This window comes from Panthera tigris, chromosome F3 (assembly GCF_018350195.1).
Source record: "Panthera tigris isolate Pti1 chromosome F3, P.tigris_Pti1_mat1.1, whole genome shotgun sequence".
Classification (NCBI taxonomy): domain Eukaryota; kingdom Metazoa; phylum Chordata; class Mammalia; order Carnivora; family Felidae; genus Panthera; species Panthera tigris.
The window spans coordinates 18,785,886-18,812,417 of NC_056678.1; the positions used below are offsets into that span (position 1 = coordinate 18,785,886).

At 41.7% G+C, this 26,532-nt stretch overlaps 1 protein-coding gene across 2 annotated transcripts in view; it reads left to right on the top strand.

Annotated features, from left to right (window-relative positions):
* The window catches only part of PAPPA2 (pappalysin 2), a 269,050-nt gene that overhangs the window by 191,763 nt on the left and 50,755 nt on the right, over nucleotides 1–26,532 (top strand). For both annotated transcript variants that reach the window (XM_042976274.1, XM_042976275.1), the window contains exons 17-19: nucleotides 21,061–21,229; nucleotides 22,654–22,789; nucleotides 24,497–24,606. In XM_042976274.1, the coding sequence (XP_042832208.1) occupies nucleotides 21,061–21,229; nucleotides 22,654–22,789; nucleotides 24,497–24,606 (415 nt within the window). The remainder of the gene's footprint in view (nucleotides 1–21,060; nucleotides 21,230–22,653; nucleotides 22,790–24,496; nucleotides 24,607–26,532) is intronic.

Genomic DNA, 26,532 nt, shown 5'->3' on the forward strand with positions numbered 1-26,532 from the left:
TGGAAGCTTGCAACATCGGCATCAGTTTTGGCATAAACATTTACATTCGCAAACACCGTGCTGAGGAAAGATTAAATTATTTACCCCACAGTGTAAACTGATTTAAATCTTAGTTTACACCTGTTTACATAGCAGGCGGTGGATTGGTAATCAGAAGTTTGCAAGCCGGGCGTAAATCACTGTCACTTACCGCTTCTGTTTACCCAACAAACTATGTCAGCCTTGTTCCTCGCTTGGTGGAAAGAGCCCAGAGTTGTACAAATGGGGCTCTAAACTTCTTTCTAGGACATGTGAGCAGGAGAAGAAATTGAAAAAAGTAAGCAGGGAGATCAATCCAGACAGAGTGGGCATATGCTCATTATATGCAGTTCTGTGCCTAGTGGAAAAAACCCACTTGATGGCCAGATTTGCACCTGATTGTTTTCATGACTCTGAACAATGTACTCAATATCCATGTGTCTCAATTTTTGCATCCATAATGTGAGGGGTAGTAATTTCTACCCAACGGTGCTGTTTTGAGGCTGAAAGTAGGTAATGCACTGAAAGCATTTTATCAACTGCCATGTTCAGTGTAAGTACCAGGCATTGCTTTTTGTTCATGTCTTTTTAAAACAAGGAAACAACTACCAAAATATCAGCCAAGTACATCCCTTGCTCTTAAGTCTGTTGAACGTTGTTTCAAGACGAAAGGGAGACGAGCACTGGATCTGACTTTTCTCTTCGGATCGACCCATTTCAGTTTTGTCCCATTCAACTTGGAGGTGGCAGGGAGGGCACGGCACCAGCTGGCAGGTTCATCACGTGCGTGCTCTGTGCCGGTCTCCTGGCTGGGGCTGAGGAAACACGCATGAGGAAGATCTGGGATCTGATCTCCGGGAACACGCAGCCTCCATGGCCTCCCCCTTTCATGTGCTTTATTTCTCCTTGAAGTACAGTAGAGAGGGGGACGCAGCCACAGGTGGGCACTTTCACCGGGCCCCTGGACTCCTAGCCCCTTCTTCCCAGGATTTGAGAGTGGCACCACCCGCACTGGATCTAGTCCCTGAGGACAGGCAAATGCAATAGCTTAGGCCTGAGTCAAAGACTCTGACCCTGAAGTCATGGCTGGAGTCAGCATCACCCAAGCCTGATGGTGTCCCCAGAGGGAGATTGAGAAGGAGGGCAAATGGATGTTGGGAGAGCAAAAAATTCAATAAAACAAAAATAAACATCTATATGATGGTAGAGCCATATCCTGAAATAGCCTGCTATCATCAAAGATGTTTGGGAGAATATTAAAGACGTGGGAAAACATTCACAATACAATGATAAGTGGGTAAAAGCAGGAAAGTAATTGTTATAATCAATGATATGATCTCTATTTTCCATATTAAAATTATATTTTATCACTTCCTTAATAGCTGGAAATGATTATGATACTAGTAATTATAACCTCTAGGTAGTAGGTTCATAGGGAATATCTTTTCTTTTTCTTTTTTTATTTATATATATTTGCTAAGTTTTCTAGATTTTCTAATGAGGTAAATGGATAAACGTTGTAAAAACTAAAATAATGAAGTGAGCTATTAAGAGTAGATTATAGCAATTTGTGGAGGCAGAGAGTGATAAAAGTAAAACTAGGCAGATCTTTCTCCATAGGCAAACCCAGGAGAGACCAGCACCCCAAGAAGCAGGAGGAAAGGTCCATGACCTTTCCACTACGTGCCCAAATCTTTCTACGTTCTTTGAGGACAAGCCCTGTCTTTATTCTTGAAGGCCACTTCATACCTTTTCTCATCCAGTCCTGACACCTCTTCCCTAACTTCCCGTGTATCACCTCACTCCCCAAAGTGAAGAGTCTGCTCACAGGTGTGCAAGCTCATCTACACCCCAAACAAGCTCTCCCCTTCTCTGCCGTCTAAAATGCAGTTCATCACCTTGGTTCTGGACCCCATCTCCCTCCTTAGGGATTTCCCTCAACACATTTCCCCTTTTCTTTCCTGCGTCTGAGGCTTCCCTCTTCCTTTTGCCCGGTCACTTCTCTTTCGTCGTGCTCAGGTTTCGCCCATGTTACAGCACAAATGAGCAAAGCCTTTTCTTGATCCCATGCTCCCATCCTGGCTACCGTTCTTTCTTTATCTGTCCCTTTTACACTGAAACTTGTGGTAAGAGTTGTTTGTCTTCACTCTCTCATTCTTGCCCTCTTTTCTGTCCTCCACACCTACATTCATGTTTTTACTTTCATCTCTTCGCTAGATCTGGGCCTGCCACGGGTCTTTCTACTGCCAAATGCAGTGACTCTTCTTGGACCTCAGGTTACTTGAGAATATTTGGCTTGTGTTGGGGTCACCGTGAGAGAGGATGGACCCTCCCACCCATAATTTGGTGTGGATGGTGAAACTAATGATACCACACACAGACCAAGAGAACATGAAAAGGTTTATGACTCACAAAATGAGGTCTTCTGGGACGAGAAGGAGAGGATCCCAGGTTGACCTTCAAATGGCTGGAGACACAAAGGCAAAGAGAGAGACTGGGGTTTTGTGGTGCTTGGGGAGTGGGGCTTATGCCAGGGCTTATGTTCATGTGAACAGAACCTGTGTGGCTTGAACTTTCTGCTGAGGCCAAAAGAGGACACAAACACCTTTCTGACAGGCTTGCTCCATGAGGGAGGCGGTGGGGCTTGGAAGCTCTTGACAAACATGAAAAATGGAGCCAGGCTCTTTATTATAGCATTGTTGGCTACAACCTGCTTGAAACTTCTTCCTTTATTCTGTTCTGTTTCACTCCCTGATTTTCCTTCTTCTCTGTCTCTTCTCAATTTTATTTTCTAGCTTCCCCCCTCTGCCCGTTCCTTCAGTGTTGGTGTTTCTCTGAGCTCACATTTCTCTCTTGTTCTGCACACTTGTCTGGGATGGAGCTCATTGACCGCATAGCCTTGACTATCATCCACACGCTAATGCTTCCTAAACCCATACCTGCTACTCTAGTCTCTTCCATTAACGGCCATAAGTACCATTAGAACCACTGCTCATGGATGCAGCCACTTGGATATCCCATCTGTACTTCAAACTCTTACTATATAAAACAGAGCCTCTTATAATCTCTCAAATCTTAATGTTCTTCTGTGTTCCATGCGATTCATCGGGCCAAGAACTTACACATAATTTGAGACTCTTCGGTGTCCTTCACCCCCAATCAAATCAGTCATCAACTTCCATCTAGTGTCATCTTACTGACTCTCAAATATGCCCATTTCTCCCCATCCCTGCTGCCACTTCCCTGTAACAGGCCACTATCTTTTTCCACTTCTCAACTGGTCTTTCTGGCTCTAGTCTTTCTCCCTTCAATACATTTATCACTCGGCAGCAAAAGTGATCTTCAAAAAACTCAACTCCATTTGTAGTTTTTCCCCATGTGAAATTGAATGGACAGCCTTTCTGCCATATCACTGGGGAAAAAAAAAATCTTAAACTTAAAATAGTTTCAAGGTCTTGTATAGTCTAGCTGGGCTTTGCTTACTTCTCTAGGCTCATTGCTTAATCTCTTTCCTGGGAGACCACTTCCCTCCAACAGTTACACACAACACCTTCTGTAGTGTAGGTTCTCATGCCACTGGATTTATTTTACTTCCTCACATAAGCCTTGGCTAACATGCCTCTGGGTCAGAGCTCTCCCGACAAGGATCTTTGCCTTAGCTGACTCTTACTCTCCGATTTTTAGCATAGGTGTGGTTTTACCTAGGAAGACAATCAGATCTCCCATCTGTAAGAAGTGCCCTTCCCATGGGTCGCACTGCACACAGAAATCTTCTAGCAGCATCATTTATCTCGCTGAGTAGAAATTGTCAGGTACTTGTCTGTATTCTCCAATAGACCATAAATATTTGTTTAGCTCTGTGTGCCCAATGGTTACTACATTTATTGGTAGGCACTCAATAAATACTTTATGAATGGATGGAAATGCATTTATTAGAAAAATCTTGATAGGAATTTGGGGTTAAATTTGAGGCTAAAAATGGCAAAGGAAAGGGGGGGCGGTTTCTTAGGAGGGAGTGGAGATCTCTATTTCAAAAACTTTAGAGTAGAAGAACTCTAAAAACATATGTGTATGTTTTTCTTCTAGCATTTGTCTCAGTTAACATGGGAGGAACAGTCTTCCACAAAGACAGTTTACTTTTATTTATTCAACACACATGTAAACTTGATTAACACAACTCAGTACGAGTTGTTAGTCACACAAAAGGATTAGATCTCTCAACAGGCTCCCCAGAACAACAGTGCTCTTACCTGACCGCATGTTCGACTCGCCTGGGGAGACTGAAAAAATCTTAATGTTCAGCTCCTACCCCACACCAATTACATCAGAGTCCCTGCAAGTGGGACCCAGGCATTAGTGTTTTGCAAAGCTTCCCAAGTCACTTCAGTCCGTGGCCAAAATCAAGAAGCACGGCCCTAGTGGAATCTTTGTTTCTTTAAGAACAGTATCAGTCATGGGATTTTGACTTGCCTAAAAATATCCAGAGTAATGTTTTCTTTTTTCAAAAGTAGTGTCACAGCACTTTTGCACGCCAGATTTTTACATGTCTCTTTGAGGCTTATTTGTTTTTGGAGTTAGTCAAAAAAATACAAACAATTGTAGCTCCAAAGAAATTGTTAAATTTAAGTAGTTTCACGAGTTCTTTCTTACTGACATTTTACAATACACACACAGGCTCCTTGAAACCTCTTCCTTTTTCTCCCAAGCAATTTACTTGCACATATACGTCATTTTTCATCACGCCTTTATTGTTTCATTCACTTGACTTCCCAGAAAGCTAAAATAAATGTGTTTGACTTCTATTTTATCAAAAAGACCATATTATATTCCTCCTTATCTTGCACTCCCATGGTTACCTTGTTCTCATTTAGGTGTTATCTTTATGTGTGAAGGTTAGGTTAACCTCATTAGGGCCCATAATTAATTTCACTTCGAAATTATTCCAACCTTCTAACTTTACTTAGACAGCCTCTCCCTCTATAAGCCATTCATCAAGATGCCAAGTGAAGTGGGCTGTAGTCGTCAGATCTTCCTCAGCCTGATTGTAAACAGCTACACTTTCTGACAGTCACCCGTAGTATCAGCTTTTCCAAAGAACATCAATCTAGCTGAGTTCTATAAGCACAAACGTAGGTCAAAACTGTGATACATTGGCCTCACACTATGACTCGTTAGTGTTTAACAGATATTTGGTTGGTATACCTCTTCAGTGGAGTTTGTCTCTTCTAACTTGGGGGGAGGGCTTGGGATGGCCTTGGACTAGTAGACATGTGGACTTTAGCCATCTCTACACATAGAAAGATCATTTGGTATGGAAGAGAGTTAAAAAGCCTAAGGCCTTGGCTCCGTTCTGTTGGGTTGATGATATAATAAGACGATCGTATAATATATTATGATATAGTAATGCAGAGCTTGATATATGGTAATAGTAATATGGGTCGATAGATTATTATCCTCCAGACAGATGAGGAAACTGAGACTCAGAGTATCATTAGTAGCCTTCCCATAATCACTCAGCCGATATATGGTGTTAAGTCATTCTGACTCCAAAGCCCGTGCTCTTGGCTAACAAGACTTTCAATATTGAGCAAATTACTACATATCTCTGGGCCTTTTTTCCCCACGTCTGTAAAATACGGGAAAATCTTGAGTGACTTCCAGCTCCAACAGCCTGTATTTCATTTTCCATCTCAGTAGAATCAATGAGAAGAGTTAAGCACTTTGGCATAACACCATTGAGAGAAGTGATACGTGACAATTTATGGCCACCAGCAAAAACACAGAGAAGCAGTGATATGTTAGTGTACAGGCATCATCTTAGTGGGCAATACTTACAGTAATACTTGGAGAACTTCTGGTCCGAGCCAAGGGTCAAGGTTTCATTCTCTTCTAATTGATAGGTTCTGATGGATTGTTCTCCGTTCACACCCAGGAGGATTGGTTCTTCTTTGAAGACAAAATATGGGTACATTTTTAAGATCTCTAGAATTGACTTTAAAGATTAAGTGCTTCCCTAAACCTTCCCTAATGAGGAAAATTTAGTTAAAATGCTAAGCAGGCTTTCCTTCATCCAAGATCTATCTCTTGGCTTAGTGGTTAAGTACACAGTTTCTGGGATTAGTGAGATCTAAGTGTGAATCCTAACTCTGCCATTTATTAGCTCTTAGACCTTGGGCAGGTCACTGGTCTATATTGAACATCACTGTTTTTACTTATAAAATGGATTTTAGGAAATAAGAATACGTATAGATTCTTATAAGGATTAAATTGGATAATGGCTGTAAAGAACTGAGCACAGTTCTTAGTCATTGAAGCTTTAGGTCAGCAAAAGCCGGTATTTTAGCATCATCATTATTATCATCATCAGGTTAATTCCCCTTGCAAAATTACCCTTGCTTTTGGTGTGTTTAACATGTAAACTCTTTCTTTAACAAGGAATGCACTCAGCTACATTTTTATCAGTGGCTGTTGTCTCCCACCTATGGTTGGTGCCCTATGCGCCCAAAAAACAACATGGAGACCAGGAAGACTGAAGCTGGTCTTCCAATTAGGAGGTACAGGTCTTCAGTTACCGGGGCCAGTGGGGGAGTGCATTTCCTCTGCCTATAAGACACACACACACACACACACACACACACACACACATACACACACACACACACATATCAAAACAGAAAGTTCATTAAATTTAAAAAATATGTATGCAGTTTCCTCCCCCAATCAGAACTCTCTCTAAATGCTTCATCTCATCCTGCTGTCAACTCAGTGAGTTATCCAAATACTACAGTGGCTTCCAGTAGACCATGAAAAGGAAAAAGGGGGACGTGGGGAGAAAGAAATGGAAATGAAATAGTAAGATAGAGCTAGACATACTTCAAAAATTGGGGCCAGCAAATAAGGTCAGGCTGGTCTGGGAGGAGAAAAGAAGGGCATGTCCTGGAGATGTTACCTAGATTTTGAGACCCTTTTGATCTTTTTGAACTGTGACTTGAATCTCTGAGGTTCAACTGATTTTATCGTACCTTAAGAAGGGAAAGAAAGACTTGGCTAATGAAATGGAGATGTGTAGTGAAGGTAAATGTGTGAAATTCCTTAAATATCCTGGATTTGCAATTAAAAAAAAATCAGGAAAATCATCTATGTAATTTTTAAACTCTGTGTCATGACATTGTGCATAGGCACATATGAATACATGTTAAACCTATGTAGATCTAGGACCAGACACATGTGTTTTCTGTGATTTGCCAGTTAAGGGACAGGACACGCTATAATCTCTGGGTACACTCCTGCATCTGGGAGAAATGGAAATTTGTTTTCTTTCCATTAAGACATTGTCTGGCTTTATAATTAGTGTTTATAGTAAATACATTCAAAGTTTATCCTTGGAATCCTCAATTCTCTTGCCATTGTAGGATAATGTGAGCTTTAGGCTAATCTATTGGAGCCTCTTTTGGCATCAGAGTGACTAAGCCTCTCCTCCAAGCCTTGGCCACTCAAATGCACACCCGCATGCAGGCCAGCTCACTGCTGCGGGCTGCACGGGGCTCCAGCCATTGGCGTGCAGGCCTTCACGTCAAATACAGCATTTGCTGAACTCATAAATTTCCCTGTGACCTTCAATCTCAAGCTAGGGAGCATCTGATTGCAAAACTGTCCTTCTTCTTTTGATTTGATATTACACTGACTGCTGGTTTCTCTATTAATCAGGAAGAATAATATTTAAAATCTTATATGAGTAAACACTGGATTATTTTATATATGATATATATATATATAACATACACATATACATATATGTATATGTATATATAACATACTCATCATCATATAACTCATATGAGTAAGCACTGGATTATTTTATATATGTTATATATATGTCACATATACATATATGTAATGTATATGTATATGTAACATATACATATACATACACACATATACACACACATACACCATACACACGCACGCGCATACACACACATACACATATATACACCAATAGTTTCTTCGACCCATACTTTCTCTCCCTGATGCCTTTTCTTTGCTTCTTTTTCCCCCTACCTCATCCTCCATCTCAGTCTCCTATTAATCCCTTCTTTAGCCTAGTGGGTGAACAAGTTGATTGTGACCTTCTTTTGGTGTCTAGTGATGGGGTCAGGTTAAGCCAAACTGATTTACAAACTGTCTCCTGAAGGATTCTGGGAGGGACAAAAATCTGCACAACTGAGTAGGGTGGAAAGCCTGTGTAGAATGTTAACACAGAACACTCATCACATACACAGGGAGAGAGAAAAAGAGGGATGGACCGAGGAGTGTGGCTGAGTAGATCTTTTGGTCATCGGAGCTAATAATTTCTGCTGTTCACTGAGCATTGCATGTGCCATTCATTGTACTACATACTTTATATACACTAACTTATATGAACTTATTTTTTTAAACATTTATTCATTTTTGAGCGACAGAGAGAGAGCACAAGCAGAGGAGGGGCACAGAGAGAGAGGGAAACACAGGATCCGAAGCTGGCTCCAGGCTCTGAGCCATCAGCACAGACCCCAGTGCAGGGCTTGAGCTCAGGAACCATGAGATCATGACCTGGGCCGAAGTGGGATGCTAAACCAACTTATATAAACTTCTAATGATCTTGTAAAGAAGCTGGTATTAAACCCTGTTTTCAGATTGGAAAACTGAGACAAGAAAGCTAAATAATGTTTTAAAAGCCAGAGATTTATTTGGAGCCACACCTGGAGTTCAAGCATTAGTCTCCTGATTCCAAGTCACCTGCTCTTCACCACTTGGCCACACCTTATTCCTGATGGGAATCACCCAGTGCAGCCACTAAAAGCCTACTGAAGTCCCCTGGGGCCTCTGACTCTTCCTCTTTAGTCAGGGAAGGTTTCAAGGAGAATGTTAACCAGCCTTTTCGTTCTAGCCCACGTCAGAAGGGTGAGCTGTCTGGAGCACTGTAAATGTGGGATTCCCCTGTGTGAATTCCAAAGTCCTTAGGCATATCACAACCTTCCAGAAGTTCTCAGAACTTAGTGGGCTCAGATTTTATCATTGCTATGACTTCTGGACAAGGAGCTATGTAAAGAGCTTTGCTGTCCAAAAGAGCAACAATGATATGCAGTGATTGAAGAGTTAGTTCCAAGGTGAGTGTGGGGATGTGTGTTTCTACTGTGAGCACTTCCCTTTTTTCTAAGTTTATTTATGAGAGAGAGAGAGAGAGAGAGAGAGAGAGAGAGAGAGAACGCACACGTGCAAGCTGGGGACAGGCAGAGAAAGGGAGAGAGAGGGGGAGAGAGAATCCCAAGCAGGCTCCGTGCTGTCAGTGCAGAGCCTGACGTGGGGCTTCATCTCACAACCGTGAGATCTCGACCTGAGCAGAGATCAAGAGTTGGAAATTTAACTTGACTGAGCCACCCAGGTGCCCCTACTGTGAGCACTTTCTATCTGGCCTGTCTGTGACCTGGGCTGACCAGGAACAGAGATCTAGCAACACCTGAAGGAATTCATACACTGAACACTTTGTGAAGATAGACAAAAGAGTTCTTGCAGTGAGAGAACCTGCCCTCTGATATTGAATTCAGACAGTTTGGGGCCCTTTTTGGCCAGAGTTTTGTCCTACCTTCCCTCCTCCAGGTGCTTCTCTTGCCTTGCCTCTTCCTGAACACAAGATAGAGCAAGATAAAGCTGAACATACTTCAGAAATTAGGGTGGGCGCACATGCATATGTGCACACTTTTCCCATTTATACTTTTGGCCAAAGCTTCAAACACACTCCACCTTTCACACCTCTGGGTTCTTTCATGCAGCGTTCTTCTGGCAGGTATGCCCTTGTCTCCTTCCCTGTCTAATGAACCCATCTCAAAGTGTTTCTTTCCTGATATCCTTCATGTCCCCAAGCAGTGCTGGTGGCTCCCTCTCCGGGCCCCCCATAGGTCAGTACTCTGGTTCTACAACTACTCCGGTATCTGTATCTACAACTGCAGGGCTTTCTGTAATGCACAGGCACATACTAGATGCTCAGTGAATACTTGTTGAGTGGATGTATGAATAGACAAGTGAATGATGGAAGATGGTGAAGGCAAGAGATCCCTGTTTAATAGTTTTTGTCTTGGACCCAGTTCACTCCAGCATTTCAGTGTAATTACCAGGTCTGCAAATACACACTGAAGGGAATGAGTATTAGAATTCTGCAGAATAATGTTAATTGCCATTGTACATGTTTGGGTTTAAATCACATGCATTAGAGAGGAACTTCAGAATGTGTTAAAATCTGGGGGTAACCTGAGAAGATTCAGTAGGAAGGTAACCCTGTTAACTATATGGACAATGACGTGAGGGGCCAAGGGACTCGTGCAAAAGAGATTAAGTAGGAGCTATTGGACTTAAAAGGAGAGAGGCTGAGGGTTGGACAACCAAGGCCGGCACAGGAGGAGGTAGAGAAGGGCCTCGACCTTGAGTTAGGTGTTCAGACCGGGGGCAGGGCATTGTTGCATCTGCAGATTTGGAGACCTAAGATTTAGTAGCAGAAAGTCCAAAGATAGAAGTGAGGGGTTGGGGGGCACCTGGGTGGCTCAGTCGGTGAAGCATCCGACTCTTGATTTCAGCTCAGGTCATGATCTCCTCCTTGTGTTGGCTCTGTGCCAAAGCGTGGAGTCGGCTTGGAATTCTCTCTCTTTCTGCCCCTCCCCTGGTCACACACACATTGTCTCTCTCTCTCTCTCAAAATAAACATTTTTTAAAAAAAGAAGTGAGGGGTGGGGCTTCCAAGTAGAACTGTACCTACTTTTAGGACTTAGCTCATTCAGAGAGGCTCTATTTTACGTGGAAAAAGAGCTCTGTAAGGGGCATTTTTTTGAGTCAGGGAAGAAGGAAAAACCAAAGCCAATGTGTCTGGTGGGATGGTCCTGCTGATGCTATTTCTAGTCCGGTACAGTAGACTGGGGCTAAACATCAGCAGGCCTGCTGTAGAGAGGCCGGAATCACCCACAGGCCACGGACTGCCCGTGACTGCTCTTCATCTAGGATATTGGCTTGAGAAACCAGGTCTGCAGTTGGTTAAGAGCTGGTATGGAGTTCGGAAGTGCTGATGGTTCTCTCCGGGGTGGGGCTAGAACACTGTCTTTTAACATAGTCTGGAGCAGAACTTCTCAAACCTGAATGAGCATAGGAATCACTTGGGGATCTGGTTGAAATGCAGACTCTGATTGAGTCGGCCTTGGGTGGAGCCTGGGATTCAGCATTGCTACCAGACTCCCAGGTGATTCTAGTGCTACCATGCTGGGAACCACGTTTTAAGTGGCAGGGGGCTAAACTCTATTCTGAGCAAAGAGGCTTCAAATTTCAGTTCGAGAAAAGCTGCCTGTGTGTCACACAAAACACTTAACCAGTTAACGCTTCAGTTTCCTTATTTATGTAATGAAAATAATGCAGTTACTCCTTGCTTTTGGGGGATGTTCTATGTGGTAGGACTTTGTGACACGCAGTGCACTTGTACTTGGTAAAGGGAGGTACTTTATCTGCTTCTCCATTTCTAGGAATACTGGTGCTTCCCTGTTATGACTTAGGCATTGCCATCAGATGGATCCCTTTTCTTCCATCAACCACTTAGATAATCCCAGGCAAGGTATCTTAGTTTTCTAAAACCTTACTTACCTCGTCTATAAAATAAACATTTATATGTTCATTGAATCCGTGTTTATTGGTGCCTGTTATGCACCAGACATTGTGCTGGCCACTGAAGATATGATAGTAAATAAGGTCTTACTCTTACCAAGCTTACATTCCAGTGGGGGTGACAGGAAACAAATTCATAAAACCAAAAAAAAAAAATTACAGAGCATGCCATCTTTGAAAGATAGGTGCTTTGATTAAAAACGGAAAATAATAAAGGTGTAAAATAAGGTTGCTCTGGGGTGGCAAAAATTATTTTTAGATACAAAAAAGAGCCACTCAGAAAAGCAAAAGGAAAAACACAAGCAGGGAGAATTTCCTTTGGTAGGAAAGAACTGGGTTGTGCTTGGGATTCTAAGTCCAATGTGGACAAAGTACATTGAAGAAGGTGAATGGGGTAGGATGAGGTCAGAGAGAGTGGGCCAGATCATGCAGGGCCTTGTGAGTAAGAATTGAGAAAGTGTGGATTTTTTTTTCCAAGCAAGAGGAGGCAACTGAAATGTTCTAAGCAAGAAAATGACATGATGTAATGTATTTATTTATTTTATAAAATATCTCGCCGACCGGTGTCTGCCAACTGGATAGAAAGGAATCCAGAGGAGAGAAGTGGGGTGTCCAATAAGGAAGTGAGGGGTGGAAACTTGGGCTAGCGCTCATAACAGTGGAGATGCAAGAGGTATGGGAACAGATTCCACTGATATTTGGGAGCAGAATCTGAGAGGACTTGCTGATGGATTGAATAAGATCAGATGGGGGCTTGGAGAAAAGGTAATATTGACAGACAGAGTAGAATCAAGGATGTGTTTTAAGTTTCAAATTTGAGCAACAGGATAGATGATGATAGGGGGTGTCATTGAGGGAAAGAATGAGGGAAGATAAAGGAATGAAGAACTCACATAACAATCGTCCTTATCACACCGGGTGGGTTTGAGGATCGAATGATATAGATATATATTCTTCTGCACAATCCCTAACACTTCAGTGCGCAATATTTTATTGGTTTTCTGTTATTGTTATTATTCATGAGGGACTACCCACTGGAGACACCGGATGCCCTTGATGGGTAAAGACATGATAATTCTCTTGGACTCAACAAGCATCCTTTCAAAAGTAAATATTACTTTTGAAAACCCTGCAGTGGTGATAGAAGGATGGGGTAGGGTAGATTCATGTGTGCCTCCAGCAACATCAGTCAAACTTTCAGCCAAGTTTTGATTACAAGATCTTTACTTCTGGCAGTGGAGTAAGAAGCAGAAAGAGCACAGCTGGATTTTCAGCACTAGGTGGATACCACAAGTTCTGGAAATCGGAAAAAGCATCTTCTAACTTGGAAATTGTGGTGATTTGTCTGGAGTACTTAGAAGGAAAATAAATACAAACCTGCCCCCTACCCCCAACTCCTCATGATACCATTTCCAGAGTAAGTTGTCTGGCTGTAGCTGTTTCTGTTTTGTCTTTGCTAAGCGTCCAGCCTTTTTCACCAGAGTTGTTAGGTAGGTGATTTTGCTCTCTGATTTCTACAGGCAAGGTTAATTTTTGCTATTGGAAATTAACGTCGATTTTAGTAGTTTGCCAACCTGGCTACATAGGAAGACTGCTGGCCCATTAAAAAAAATACAGAGTGCTAGGCCAGTCCCAGGGTACTTGATTTAGTAAGCTGTCAATCTAGGTCTTTAAAATGTCTCCATGATTGGCCTACAAATGTCATTTGGAAACCACTGGTCTGAGGATCGGCGTTATATTATGATTTGAAAACTCCAGAGTCAATTCTCTTTTGCCAGTGAACTGCTTGCAATGTGGCATTGGGCAAGTCTCCTGATGGTTCCTAATGTGATAGTTTAGCCTCTTTTACTCACTGGAATGAAAAAAATATAGCAGATAGTGAGAATGTTTCATCTGAAGGACATTTGGACTGGACTATCAAAGAAGTCTTGGAAACCCTGTCCTGGTGAGGGTCTGCCTGTGTGCATTGATCTAGTATCTAATGCCATCATTCTTTGAAACACAAACCTGTTCACTACATGATTTCAAAGTACCTCTTGACTCTTGATTCATAACAGTTTATGTGAACGAGTTGAACCACTGTGAATAACCAATTTTTTTCATTAATGATTTTAAAAGGATCAGAGGTCATTTCTCAACACTAAACTTAGCAGAGGGATCTGTGGCACCCCTGGAGATCAAAGTCTCGTCATTGCTATAGGCTGTAGTCCCCTTCAAGGGCCCTACGTGGAAACAGATTTCTTGGAACTGGAAGGAATCAGGACACTGAATCTTTGCCACAATCACAGTCCCTTATGGCCAGAACCAGCCCATGGCACTCAAGTGCCAGGCTCCTTACTATGGGATCTCAAGGTTAGTGCCACAAACAGGGATTGACAGCATTGACATGGAGCTAGTGAGACAGCGCTTGCTATTGGGCCTTGAGGAATTGACCAATCAAATGTGTTGTGAGAAGTCTGAGTGTAGAACCTGAAGTATGTCATCTGATAGAGTGCCAGGCAGAAGCTGTGAGAGGTGTGTGGAAAAATGACCATAATAGGCCATCCCCATACAAGGGAGAAGAAACAGGGAAGGAGAATCCATGAGGTTAAGGGGGCATAGGAACCCCTGTATAAATGAAATGCCATTTCCTAGGAAATCAGGTATCTTTCCCAACTTCCTTTCACTCCTGCCTGTAGTACCTCTGATGGAGTCCAGGGATACCAGTGAGAACTACCTTCCAGCATTCTCCCTCTCTAAATTTTAGTGATATTACTGGTAGTTTGGAGTGCAGGGCCTGTCACATTGTTCAAGTACCACCGACAGTGCCCAAGGCACTCTTCCCCATGCAAGTTTGATCTATCTACCTTCATCCCTGAGGTTATTAAACTGGCAAGGAAGTATATGAAATTGGCATTCTTGAATGGCTCTCTACTCTGGGCAGGAAAAGGGAGGACTATTTCCATGTTGAAGAGTTCCAACCAATTCAGAGAAAAATACCACATGAAGTCAAAATATTATCATCTTGGCCAAGCAAGGGTTTTCCTTTATAGCCATGCTGACATGCAAGGTTTTACAGCCTTGCCTCTCCCCTGGTGTCGGTGGTATTGCCTGCTCTCTCCAGCTGGAGGATGTCAGTTCAGCAGAGGTAGAGGAAGGATCTCATCTGCGGGAGGTGGTAGAAAGAAGAGAGTCCCTGGGAGGATATAAACTCTGTAGTGTGAAAGAAGAGTAGACTCTCCAGTCTATAAGAGGGACGAAAAGGAGTTTAGTTATAATCAAAACAACTACAAACCTTTCATTGAAATTACATTTGGGAAAACATTTTTAAGTGGCATCGTTTTTTAAGGGAAAGAAGCCATATACGAACTAGTACATGGTGTATGATTTCATTTATATAAAGTTGCAGAACAGGCAAGACTAATCTGTGCTGATGAAAAAGTCAGAATAGTGTGGGTTGCAGGGGTGTGGGAAGGTTTAACTGTAAGTAACACCAGGGGATTTCTGAGGAGCTGGAAATACTCTTTCTCTTGATCTGAGTGATTATTCAGGTATATTCACATGTAGAAATTCCTTGAGCTGTATACTAAAATTTGTGTAATATTTGATCTGTAATTTATTACTCCATACAGAAATTTAAAATGAATCTTCTTTTTTTGCCATACTCATAGATGTGGTATCAGGATAAAGGGCATCTGGGATATTCACTAAGATAGAGATGCTGTTAATATTCAAAGTGGGCTATAGAGCATAAAAGAAGCATTTAAACCTGACACAGTGGAAGGACCAGCCACAGGCTTTGGCAGAAGCTCACCTAGGTCCAGGTCCTAACATTCCTTTTACTGTAGATCTTTGAGCTCGCTTTAAATCTCTCTCAGGCCCAGTTTCCTTCTCTGAAATGTGGATAATAGTATATTTACCTTAACTGCCATTTGGAAGATTCAATGAAATTATATATATATATATATATATATATATATATATATACACACACACACACATATATATATATGTATATGTGTGTGTCTTGCCAAATACCTGAAATATAACTCATAAATAGTATTTATTATTAGCAGATAGTAGATATATGTTCACATAAACCATGATGCTTCAGAATTCCAGTCATAAAATCAGATTTTTACTCTAATATTCCTGGGAATAAAAGTATGAATCTTAGTAACTATTTAACATCATAATAAACAGTGAAAAGCCAAAAGCTTTTCTCTAAGATTAGGAACCAGGCAAGGATTCCCACTCTTGCCACTTTTATCAACGTAGTTTTGGAACTCCTAGCCATAGCAATTAGGCAAGAAAAGAAATAAAAGACATCCAAATGAGAAATAAACTAAAACTGTAACTGTCTGTAGATGGTATGATACTATATAGAGAAAACCCTAAAGACTCCATACACACACACACACAAAATTTCGGAACTAATAAATGAACTCAGTGAAGTTGCGTTTCTTAGTTCAGTGAAGAGCTAATAAATGAATTCAGTAAAATTGTTTCTAGGCACTAATAACAAATTACCACAGAAATTAAGAAAACAACCCCATCTACCAATGCATTGAAAAAAAATACCTAGGAATAAATATAGCCAAGGAGGTAAAAAGACGTGTGTACTAAGAACTCAAAGACATTGATGAAAGAAATTGAAGAAGACAAAAGTAAATGGAAAGATATTCCATACTTTTGGATTAGAAGAATTAATATTGTTAAAATATCCATAGTATTCAAAGCAATCTACAAATTCACTGCAATCTCTATTAAAATGCCAATAGTGTTTTTCACAGAACTAGAACAAGTAGTCCTAAAATTTGTATGGGGCCACAGAAGACCCTGAATAGTCAAAGCAATCTTGAGAAAGAACAAAGCTGGAGGTATCACGCTCCCTGATTTCAAACTATACTGCAAAACTGTGGTAATCAAAACAATATAGTGTTGTTATAAAAACAGACATATCAATCAATGGAACAGAATAGAGAGCCCAACGATAAACCCACGCAAATATGGTCAATTAATTTACAACAAAGGAGCCAAGAATATTCTGTGGGAAAAGGGAAGTCTCTTTAATTAATGCTGTTGGGAAAAACTGGTCAGCCACATGCAAAACAATGAAACTAGACCACTGTCTCACACTCTACACAAAAATTGCCCCCAAATGGATCAAGGACTTAAATGTGAGACTTGAAACCATAAAACTCCTAGAAGAAAACATAGGAGATAAGCTCCTCAGCATTGGTCTCGGCATTGAATTTTTGGATTTGAGTCCAAAATCAAAGGCAACAACAACAAAAATAAACAAGTGGGACTACATCAAACTAAAAAGCTTCTTCATAGCAAAGGAAACCAACAATCTAAAGAAAAGGCAACCTACTGAATGGGAGAAAATGTTTGCAAATCATATAATCAATAAGGGTTTAATACCCCAAATTTGTAAAGAACTCAAACAACTCAATAGCAAAAAACCCCACGACCAACCCCATTAAAAATCAACATGTTTCCAAAGAAGACATACAGATGGCCAACAGGCACATGAAAAGATGTTCAAAATCATTAATCAGGGAAATACAAGTCAAAACCACAGGAAGATATCCTTTCAAATTTGTTAGAATGGCTATTATCAAAAAGACAAGAAATAGCAAGTGTTGAAGAGGATGTGGAGAAAAGAGAACCCTTGTACATTGTTGGTGTGAATGTAAATTAGCATAGCCACTATGGAAAATAGTATGGGGGAACCTCAGAAAATCAATAAAACTACAAAGTGATCCAGCTATTTCATGTCTGGGTACTTATCAAAAAAAAAAAACGCACAAATTTGAAACAATACATGCCTCCCTATGTTCATTGCAGCATTATTTACAATAGCCAAGATATGGACACAATCAAGTGTCAATCAATGGATGAATAGATAAAGAAAATGTAGTGTATATACACAATGGGATACTACTCAGTCATTAAAAAGAAGGAAATCTTGGGTGATTCAGTCAGTTAAGCATCCAACTCCTGATTTTGGCTCAGGTCATGATCTCATTGTTCATGGGATCAAGCCCTGAGTTGGGCTCTGCACTGACAGTGTGGAGCCTGTTTGGGATTCTCTCTCTCCCTCTCTCTCTGCCTCTTCTCCATGCATGTTCCCCCCACCCTCAAAAATAAGTAAATAAACTTTTTTTTTTTAAAAAAAGAAGGAAATCTTGCCATTTGTGACAACATGGATAGATCTTGAGGGTATTATGCTAAATGAAATAAGTTAGAGAAAGACAAATACCATATATTTCTCTTATTTGTGGAATCAAAAAACCCAAAACAAATGAACAGATGAAACAAAACTCATGGATACAGAGAACAGATGGATGGTTATCAGAGGGAAAGGGAGTTGGGAGTAAATGAAATGTATGAATGATGTCAATTGCATGGTAATAGATTGTAACTAGACTTACTATGGTGATCATTTTGTAATGTATACAAATATACAAATATCAAATTATCATGCTGCATATCTGAAACTAACAAATTATATAACAATTCTACCTCAAAAACAAATAGGGGCACCTGGGTGACTCAGTTGGTTAAGCATCCAATTCCTGATACCCGCTCAGGTCATGATCTCACAGTTCGTTGGTTCAAGCCGCACATTGGGCTCTGTGCTGAAAGCACGGAGCCTGCTTGGGATTCTCTCTCTCTCTTGCTCTCTGCCCTTCCCCCACTTGCTGTCTTTCTCTCCCTTTCTCTCAAAATAAATAAACATTAAAAAAACAGACTAAGGAATACTCCTTCACTTGTTTCTAGGAGGATATTGTTTAAATGTTTAAACTATTAAAATTCATTTAAATTATTTGAAATCAAATGCATTCTGTGCTGTAGGGCTAATTACTTAATATTTCTGAGTCTGTTTCTTTATGAAATAGGAATAATAATACTATTTCACGACGAGTATTCTGATCATTCAGTGTTACTGTGTGTAATGTGCTCTGCGGTATGCCTAATACACTGTGAATTGGGGTTAAATTACTCAACTTGGAAAATACTTAACTAATGCCTAATGTAGCTAGATACTATTTAGGAATTATTCTTAGGAATTAAAAACAAGGACAAGATACAATCCTTGCCCTCAGGAAGTTTCCAATTTACTGGAAAAGAGAGACATGTGCACATTTATAAAACAATGTGATGAATATTTTAGTAGTGTAATATTAGAATACCTGGGAAGCCCACAGGAGGCATTGTATAATAGTACGACAGTAATTAAAAGTTGTTGGTGTATTTGAATTGAAAAAGAGGGTCATGACACTGTAAAATAATCATTTAGGGTTACCATATGGTTGAGTCAATGGCCAATGGATTATTTCTATCTTAGAATCACAAGCATGTAGCCAGAATCATTCTTTTTTTTTTTAATTTTTTTTAACGTTTATTCATTTTTGAAAGACAGAGAGACACAGAGCACAAGCAGGGGTGGGGCAGAGAGAGAGAGAGGGAGACACAGAATCTGAAGCAGGCTCCAGGCTCTGAGCTGTCAGCACAGAGCCCGACTCAGGACTTGAACTCACGAACCGTGAGATCATGACCTGAGCCAAAGTCAGACGCTCAACTGACTGAGCCATCCAGAATCATTCTGAATCAGAAGTGGATGCATTAAAACAGCAACATGGAAAACACCCTCAAATTGGCAGTGAGTCAGAAGGGGAATGGAATGGAATTCACCGTGTCAAGACCCAGTTCTGTTGACTGCTGTCTACCCCAAAACAGTCTCTCTGGTTGGAGGCCATGTTCGTGCGCGAGAAGGAAGAGCAGTTGTTTCAGGCCCAGTGCTGAGTCGTGCCCCCTCTGAGAATCTGACAAAAGCTGTGAATTCTTTCCAAGGAAGTCATGGACTCGCAAACAAACAAAATGGCCATGGTAATCTCTAGTGAGATTCTTGCCCTTCAGAAGTTCAGGATAAGAGTTTTAAAAGAAACTCTGTTTTAAAAGAAAATCTGTATGCTGCATCTTCTCCCCTCTCCAGAGAACTAAGAAACAGTGGTAGCGTTATTAGTTGTGTTACCGTATTAACACTGATGATCCCAAGTCACTTCTGGGTAGTCCACTGAGTTTGGCATAACTTTTTCTTCCCATCATCCTACCTGGCATCTCCCAGTGCACTTAGGAGTAAGACTTCTCAAGATGAAAGGCTTACATAAAACCCAAGTGTAAACAGGTTAGACCCTGAACTGGTATTTATCAAGCTCTCTTGAGAGTAATAGATCATATATTGCAAGCATACCTAGTTGTATGGTGTTTCGCTTTATTGTGCTCTGAAGACATTGCAGTTTTTTACAAATAGAAGCCTAGTGGCAACACTGAGCAGGTCTATAGGCATCATTTTTCTGACAGCATTTACTCACCTCTTGTCTCTGTGTCATATCTTGGTAATTCTCACACTATCTTAGACTTTTTTCATTAGTATTGTATTTGTTATGGTGATCTGTAATCAGCAATCTTTGATGTTATTATTATAATCATTTTGGGGACCATGAACCACACCTATATAAGGCAGCAAACTTAACCGATAAATATCATGGGTGTTCTGACTACTTCACTATCTGGCCATTCCCCTGTCCCTCTCCCTCTCCTTGAGCCTCTGAATACAGAGACACACCAAAACTAGAATTAGGCCAGTTAATAACCCCACGACGTTCTCTAAGTGTTTGGGTAAAAGGAAGAATCACATGTATCTCACTTTATTTTTATTTTTTTATTAAAAAAAAATTTTAATGTTTGTTTTTGTAAGAGAGAGAGAGAGAGCACAAGTGGGAGAGGGGCAGAGAGAGAGACACACACACAGAATCCAAAGCAGGCTCCAGGCTCTGAGCTGTCAACAGAGAGCCCAATGTGGGGCTTGAACTCAGGAACTGTGAGATCACGGCCCTGAGCCAAAGTGAGATGCTTAGCTGACTGAGCCCCCCAGGCACCCCACACATAGCTCACTTTAAATCAAAACTTGGATAGGATTAAGTTTCGTTGTTTTTTCATACATAATGCTGGTGCACACTTCATAGACCACAGTAGAGTGTAAACATAGGTTTAAATGCACTGAAGACCAAAAATTCATTTGACTCACTTTATTGCAATATCTGCTTTCTTGTGATAGTCTGGAGCCAAACCTGCAGTGTCTCCAAGGTATGTCTATACTATACAGGAGCTACTGTTATCACTGATACTAAGTGTATACTACTATTTTTCCTTCCATGACTTGGAAATTAGACTGGAGAGGTAGGACCCATAGCTAACAAGAACGAACTGCTCCCGCCTATTTGCTACTCCTTAGACTTATGGAGAATTCAGTCTTCTCCCATGACCTCCTTACGGAAGTCTAACGGGCTATTTTGTTTCATGTCTCATCAGCAATTTCCTGAAGATAAAGTGCCTGGAGGGTGGCATCTGGGAGCAAGGCAGCTGCGTTCCAGTGGTGTGTGAGCCCCCTTCCCCTGTCTTTGAAGGCATGTATGAATGTACCAATGGCTTTGAACTCAACAGCCGGTGTGTGCTCAGCTGTAACCAGGAAGGCAGAAGGGTAAGATGACTTGAACTTGGTTTTGGAGCAGGCCATGCTCTAATCCTGATGACCCGTCCAAGAATGTTCACCAGAGATGATCTAAATGAATCCCAACAGGCAGGGCCTTCCTAAGTTGGGGTTCTACCCAGCGGTGTTGCTATTATTTGATGGAGAATTCAGAAGAGACCATGTTTTTGGAATAGTTTCTCCTGAGTTTAGAACTTCCTCTTGGATAAAAGGAAAAACCGGATGGGTTGGGTCCCTGGGTAAATTCCAGAAATGCTGGGATTTTGATTTGGCAGTCAGTGTGATTTCCTCCCATGTATGGCCACTGACCTAACCTGGCTATGAAAGCTGGTATCATGTTTTTCAACAGAATGGAGTCCTGAACAGAAACACAAATTCCTCGGCAAAGGCGAGGCAAAAAACACCGTTTGACTACCATTCTCCCTAGGATTTTGGCGCAAGAGGTCTCAAATGAAAACCACAGTCTTATCATGGTTACATGATTAAAATCAATGTCAGGTTTGAATCTTTTCAAGTACCACACACATACATGAGGCAGGAAGTTAGGCAGACTTCCTAGGCAGAGATCAATGACCTTGACTGCTCTCCTGGCCCATGTCTATCTCAGTGTCCAGCACTCCAAGGTAAGCACTGCTGGACAGATGTGGAAAGAATATGCCATGAAATGAGGCCCCAGAGAAATCAAACACATCCATTTGCACAGATTGTTTAAGGCCTCAAGGAGTTGGCCCTGGATGAAGGGAGAGTTATCTACAATTCTAAAACCTTGCTTCCTTGGGTTTTGCGATTTGCTGCTATTTTCCCTGTGATCTGCATATAGTATGCTTTGTGATCATTGGGGCTGTAGAGCCAAGAGTTACACAAACCAGCACACCTATGGAGAGAGGGAATAAAACTTTGGTGAGATCAAAAGCAACCGTGATGTGCCCATTCAAGCAGAAAGGCAAAAACACCTTCATAAAGATTATGAATTGGCTTCACTGGATCACACTCCTCTTGAAAAAAATCTGACATTTGCTACAAGCAGCATTGGTGTGATAGTATGGATGAATCGATGCAAAACAACGCCATCTGTGGAAAAAAGTCCAAAAATAGCTACGAATATGTGGGCTACAGTTAACAACTGTCTGATTCCTTCTATCCAAAGGAAAGCACGTTGTTAATAAATTTCATTAATGACAAGATTGTTCATGATTTCTTCACATCAACACGCCAAAAAAAAATTGTCTTAACTTTTCTCATTTTTTATTTTTATTTTGTGGTCAGTAACAACATGGTTTATTACTTCAATCGTGTCTTTTAGTCCAGGTCCTAAAACTTGGAGAACACTACCATTTAATCAGACCTCTTTTTCCCCTTTGTTCTAAATGAAATTAACAAAATAAGAATGGAAATGTTTACTTCTGATATTCTAGGTTCCTATCCTCTGCACTAAGGAGGGACTGTGGACTGAGGAGTTCAAGCTGTGTGAGAACCTACAAGGGGAGTGCCCACCACCCCCATCGGAGCTGAATTTTGTGGAGTACAAGTGTGAACAGGGATACGGGATTGGTAAGTTTGGGACGAGATGCTGAATTCTGCTCCCAAGGCATCCTTTTATGAGGCCTCGCTGGATTTGGAGTCAGATCCACTGTCCTCCCTGAGGAGTGGTTGGAGGTGCAAGTTGACTCTTCGCTGCTTCAGTAAAAATGAAATTTATGGCAAACGCATCCATTTTACTCTCGCACATGTGTATGCCGTTGGTATTGGTGCTGCTGCTGAGCCGTTTGCAGAGTGTCTGGTCATGTCACCCACTTAGCTGCAGGCAGAGAGTGGATTGATTTGTGGCAGGAGTTGAGTTGTAGTCCAAGAGGACAGGCGGGAATGTGTAGCCACATACCACACATGTCCTGAGTCCCTTCTCTGTCATTTCTGCCCTTGCATCTGGAGCGGGGCATTCCCTCCTGAAAGGGCCGCTTGGAGATTGCAGGCTTGCATTGCCCTTCGGCCATTCTTTCTCTACAGGGGACCAGGCTCCGGAGCCTCTGGGCAACTTCTGAATCAAGTAATTGCAACTCTGTGGTCGGAGCTGATCTATAGAGAAGTTGATTCAACTTTGCCCTGGCTGGCCATAAGGATCATAGAAAAGAAATGCTGTTTGTGGCAAACCTTGTGAGGTTAACCCTGAGTTCTGAACTGCATAAGTAAGGAGTAATTTTATGTCATTCTGTGTCACGCCAATGGGTATAATTTGAGTGAATGAGAAAGTTCATTAGTTTCTGAGACGGTTCTTTATCATCTTCAAGCTGCTCTTTGCACCGAGATATCTCATGGCCAGGCACAGAGTAGTAGGGTGCTCAGACTGGGCCTCTTGAATGGTATTTCATGAGCAAATTCTCATCTCCCCACTCTCTACTTTCTGCATTAAAATGTCAGGTGCTCACATATATAGAGCTCTTAAGAGTCATGTAGCATTTTGAGTTATTTCATAGGTTTTTAAAAAACATAGAAATAGAGATCGCAAGAGCTGCAAAGAAACTTGGAGATGAGCATATCTATCGATGAGGAAACGGAACCCTGGGAGCAAGCCGTCTTTGAATAGAATTTTCTAAGACACTTGGACCCACATACAAGGGAGTAGAGCAAGATTTTCCTTCAGAAGGCTAACACATGACCAAAATCTCTGCTTCTAATTTCCTGTTGCTTTCTCTTTTAAACACATAGGTTTCTTGGCTGCCAGCATAATGTTCAGTGGGGCAACAGACATAAATCTGCCTTCATCATTTCTGGGCCATTTTCCCCCCAGCTAGTACACTTCTTAGGTGATGGCTGCTGTAATTATCAGCCTTCCAGAGATCATATAAGCAGGAATGATATTAAATGTGCTAAAAGGCATCGGCCAATCAGGATAGTCTTCGGCTGGCCAGAGTCCTAGAGTGGGGTCTTGGGAGTCTGCAGGACCAAGAGTCAAACTTTTAATTGCTGGATCATGCAGGGGTTCAGAGATTGCAGAGGAGGGGCTGTTCTGGACCAGAAAGAGGAGTGGACATTGGGTCAAGGGGAGTTAACGTGGAGCAGTGACCTCTGTCGCAATTAGTGTAGAAGGGTCTCTACAGGTACATGGTAGATGAATGTCAGCCCTGCCTATAGCCGTGATTATGTGGTGACCCATAACATACAAATTAATTGCCCTTAAAAAATCAAAGCTGTCCATTCCAGGATGAAAAAGACTGAGATCTAGGAAGTTCAAGTCTCTGCTGTAAATTTCTGTTCCTTCAGGTGCTGTGTGTTCCCCATCATGTGTGATTCCCCCTAGTGACCCCGTAGTTCTGCCTGAGAACGTCACTGCTGACACGCTGGAGCACTGGATGGAACCTGTCAAAGTCCAGGTGAGGAAAGGGACATTTTTATGTGCCAAGGACGTAAGATGGCTGAGAAATCCACAACTGACAGCATATTCCCTGGAGTAATTTCCGACGCTTTCAAAGTATCTTTAAAGCAAACAACCACACGGCTCATTCCTAGAGAGATTAAATTAAAACTCAGGAGGAGAAAAGAGGACACTTGGGAAAAAAGATGGCCCCTATCCAAAGGACAGTTTAAAAGATAATCTAGAAGGAGGACTTGGAGACATAAGAGAACGGTAATTCAGGAAGGGAAATTGAAAGAGAAAATCACTGCTAATGAAAAGTAGGACAGGAAGACTTTGAGGAAGCCAAAGAAATGAATAAAGATGAAAGAAGGGTGGAGAGGGAAGGATGGCTTGGAAGAGATGGTGATGAAACTGGAAACGGGGAAAGAATGACCACAGGGAGTCCGAGAGAGCTGCCTTCCCTGTCTCTGTCCCCACCCTTTCTGAACCCCGAGATCCTCTCCCAGGGCCATCTGGAGTCCAGTCAGTCGTGGGTAGGACCCAGTACATCGACGGCCTCTTCTCTGGGCTCTCCGTTTGTTTGCATTCTCAGTTGAAACCCCAAGAATGCCCATCCCTGCCTTTTCTCTCCTCTGGGCCTAGAAGAAGGGCTGCTGTCCGCTCCCCCCCATCCCGCCCATCTCCTCAGTGCCATTTCCAAGCCATTACCCTGCCTCCTCCCTGGAGTCACCCACATTTGAATCTAATGCCAAAGGAGCAAATCACTCACCACCCTCATCTTCTGTCATCCTCTGACCCTCCAGTCACCTCCTCTTCTCATTTCTTAAACATTTTAGCTCCTAGGTCATAGTCATGTGAGCTGATATTCCTGCATAACTCATTGGTTTCGGTGTCCACACACTTGATCCTCCCAAAACCTGGGTTCTCGGTTCCATGGCCTCCTCTCCTCCAGTGATCACCTGTACCTTTCTGACTTTCTCCCCTACACGCTTCCCTTGGCTCACTCTGATCTTGCCAGAGTGGCTTCCTGGCTGATTCTTAAACATGCCAGGTACACTCCCACCTCAGGACCTTTGCTCTGCAGTTCCCTCTGCCTAGACTGTTCTTCTCCCAGGTATCTTCACGTCTTGCTCCTTGGCTTTCTTTAGAATTTTACTCAAATTCCAGGCCCTCTTTGACTGTTCTAGCTAAAATTTTAACTCACCTAACACTTCTGTCCCCCTTTCCCTTTTTTATTTTTTCTCCTTATGACTTACCATTACCAGGCATATTATATATTTTACTTATGTATCTTATTTAGTATCCCTTTCTGCTGCTATAATAAAAAGCCCAAGGAGGGATTATTGTCTGTTCCATTCACTACTATATTCCCATATCCTAGAACAGTGTCTAATATGTAGTAAGTGCTCAGTAAATATCTGAGAGGTGAATAAATGAAAAAGAGTAAGAAAAGGCAATACAAAATCAGGATGGAGAAGATCCTGTGGTAAGTTAGGTATCTCTCCTTAGAATGGGAAGGGTGGGGATGACAGGGAGTCTGGGAGCTTGGTTGCCTTATTAGACTAACAAATGAAATCCTTGGAAGGCTGCTCTCCTAGAGTGACCAAGAGATGGATTCTAGAGATGTACCACATTTCATCTGGAAAGCGTCCTCAGATTGCTTCTTTTTTCCTCACCAGCTAGTGGTGCTATCTTATCAGCAGGGATTTGTGTCAAAGCAAGAGGATCAGGAAAAATTACTCTTATGTATGACTCAGGAGAGGGGGACGGGAATGGCGTGCTCCTACGAATTCAATCAGTTATTCATTGGACAATCCTTGATCGGAACTTAACTGTGGACCCTGGAATGGGGCTGAGTGCAGGGAATATGGAGATGAAAAAATGATAGTCCTTCTATTTACAAGACTTAAAGACTTAAAATCTGGCCATGAAAACAGACATT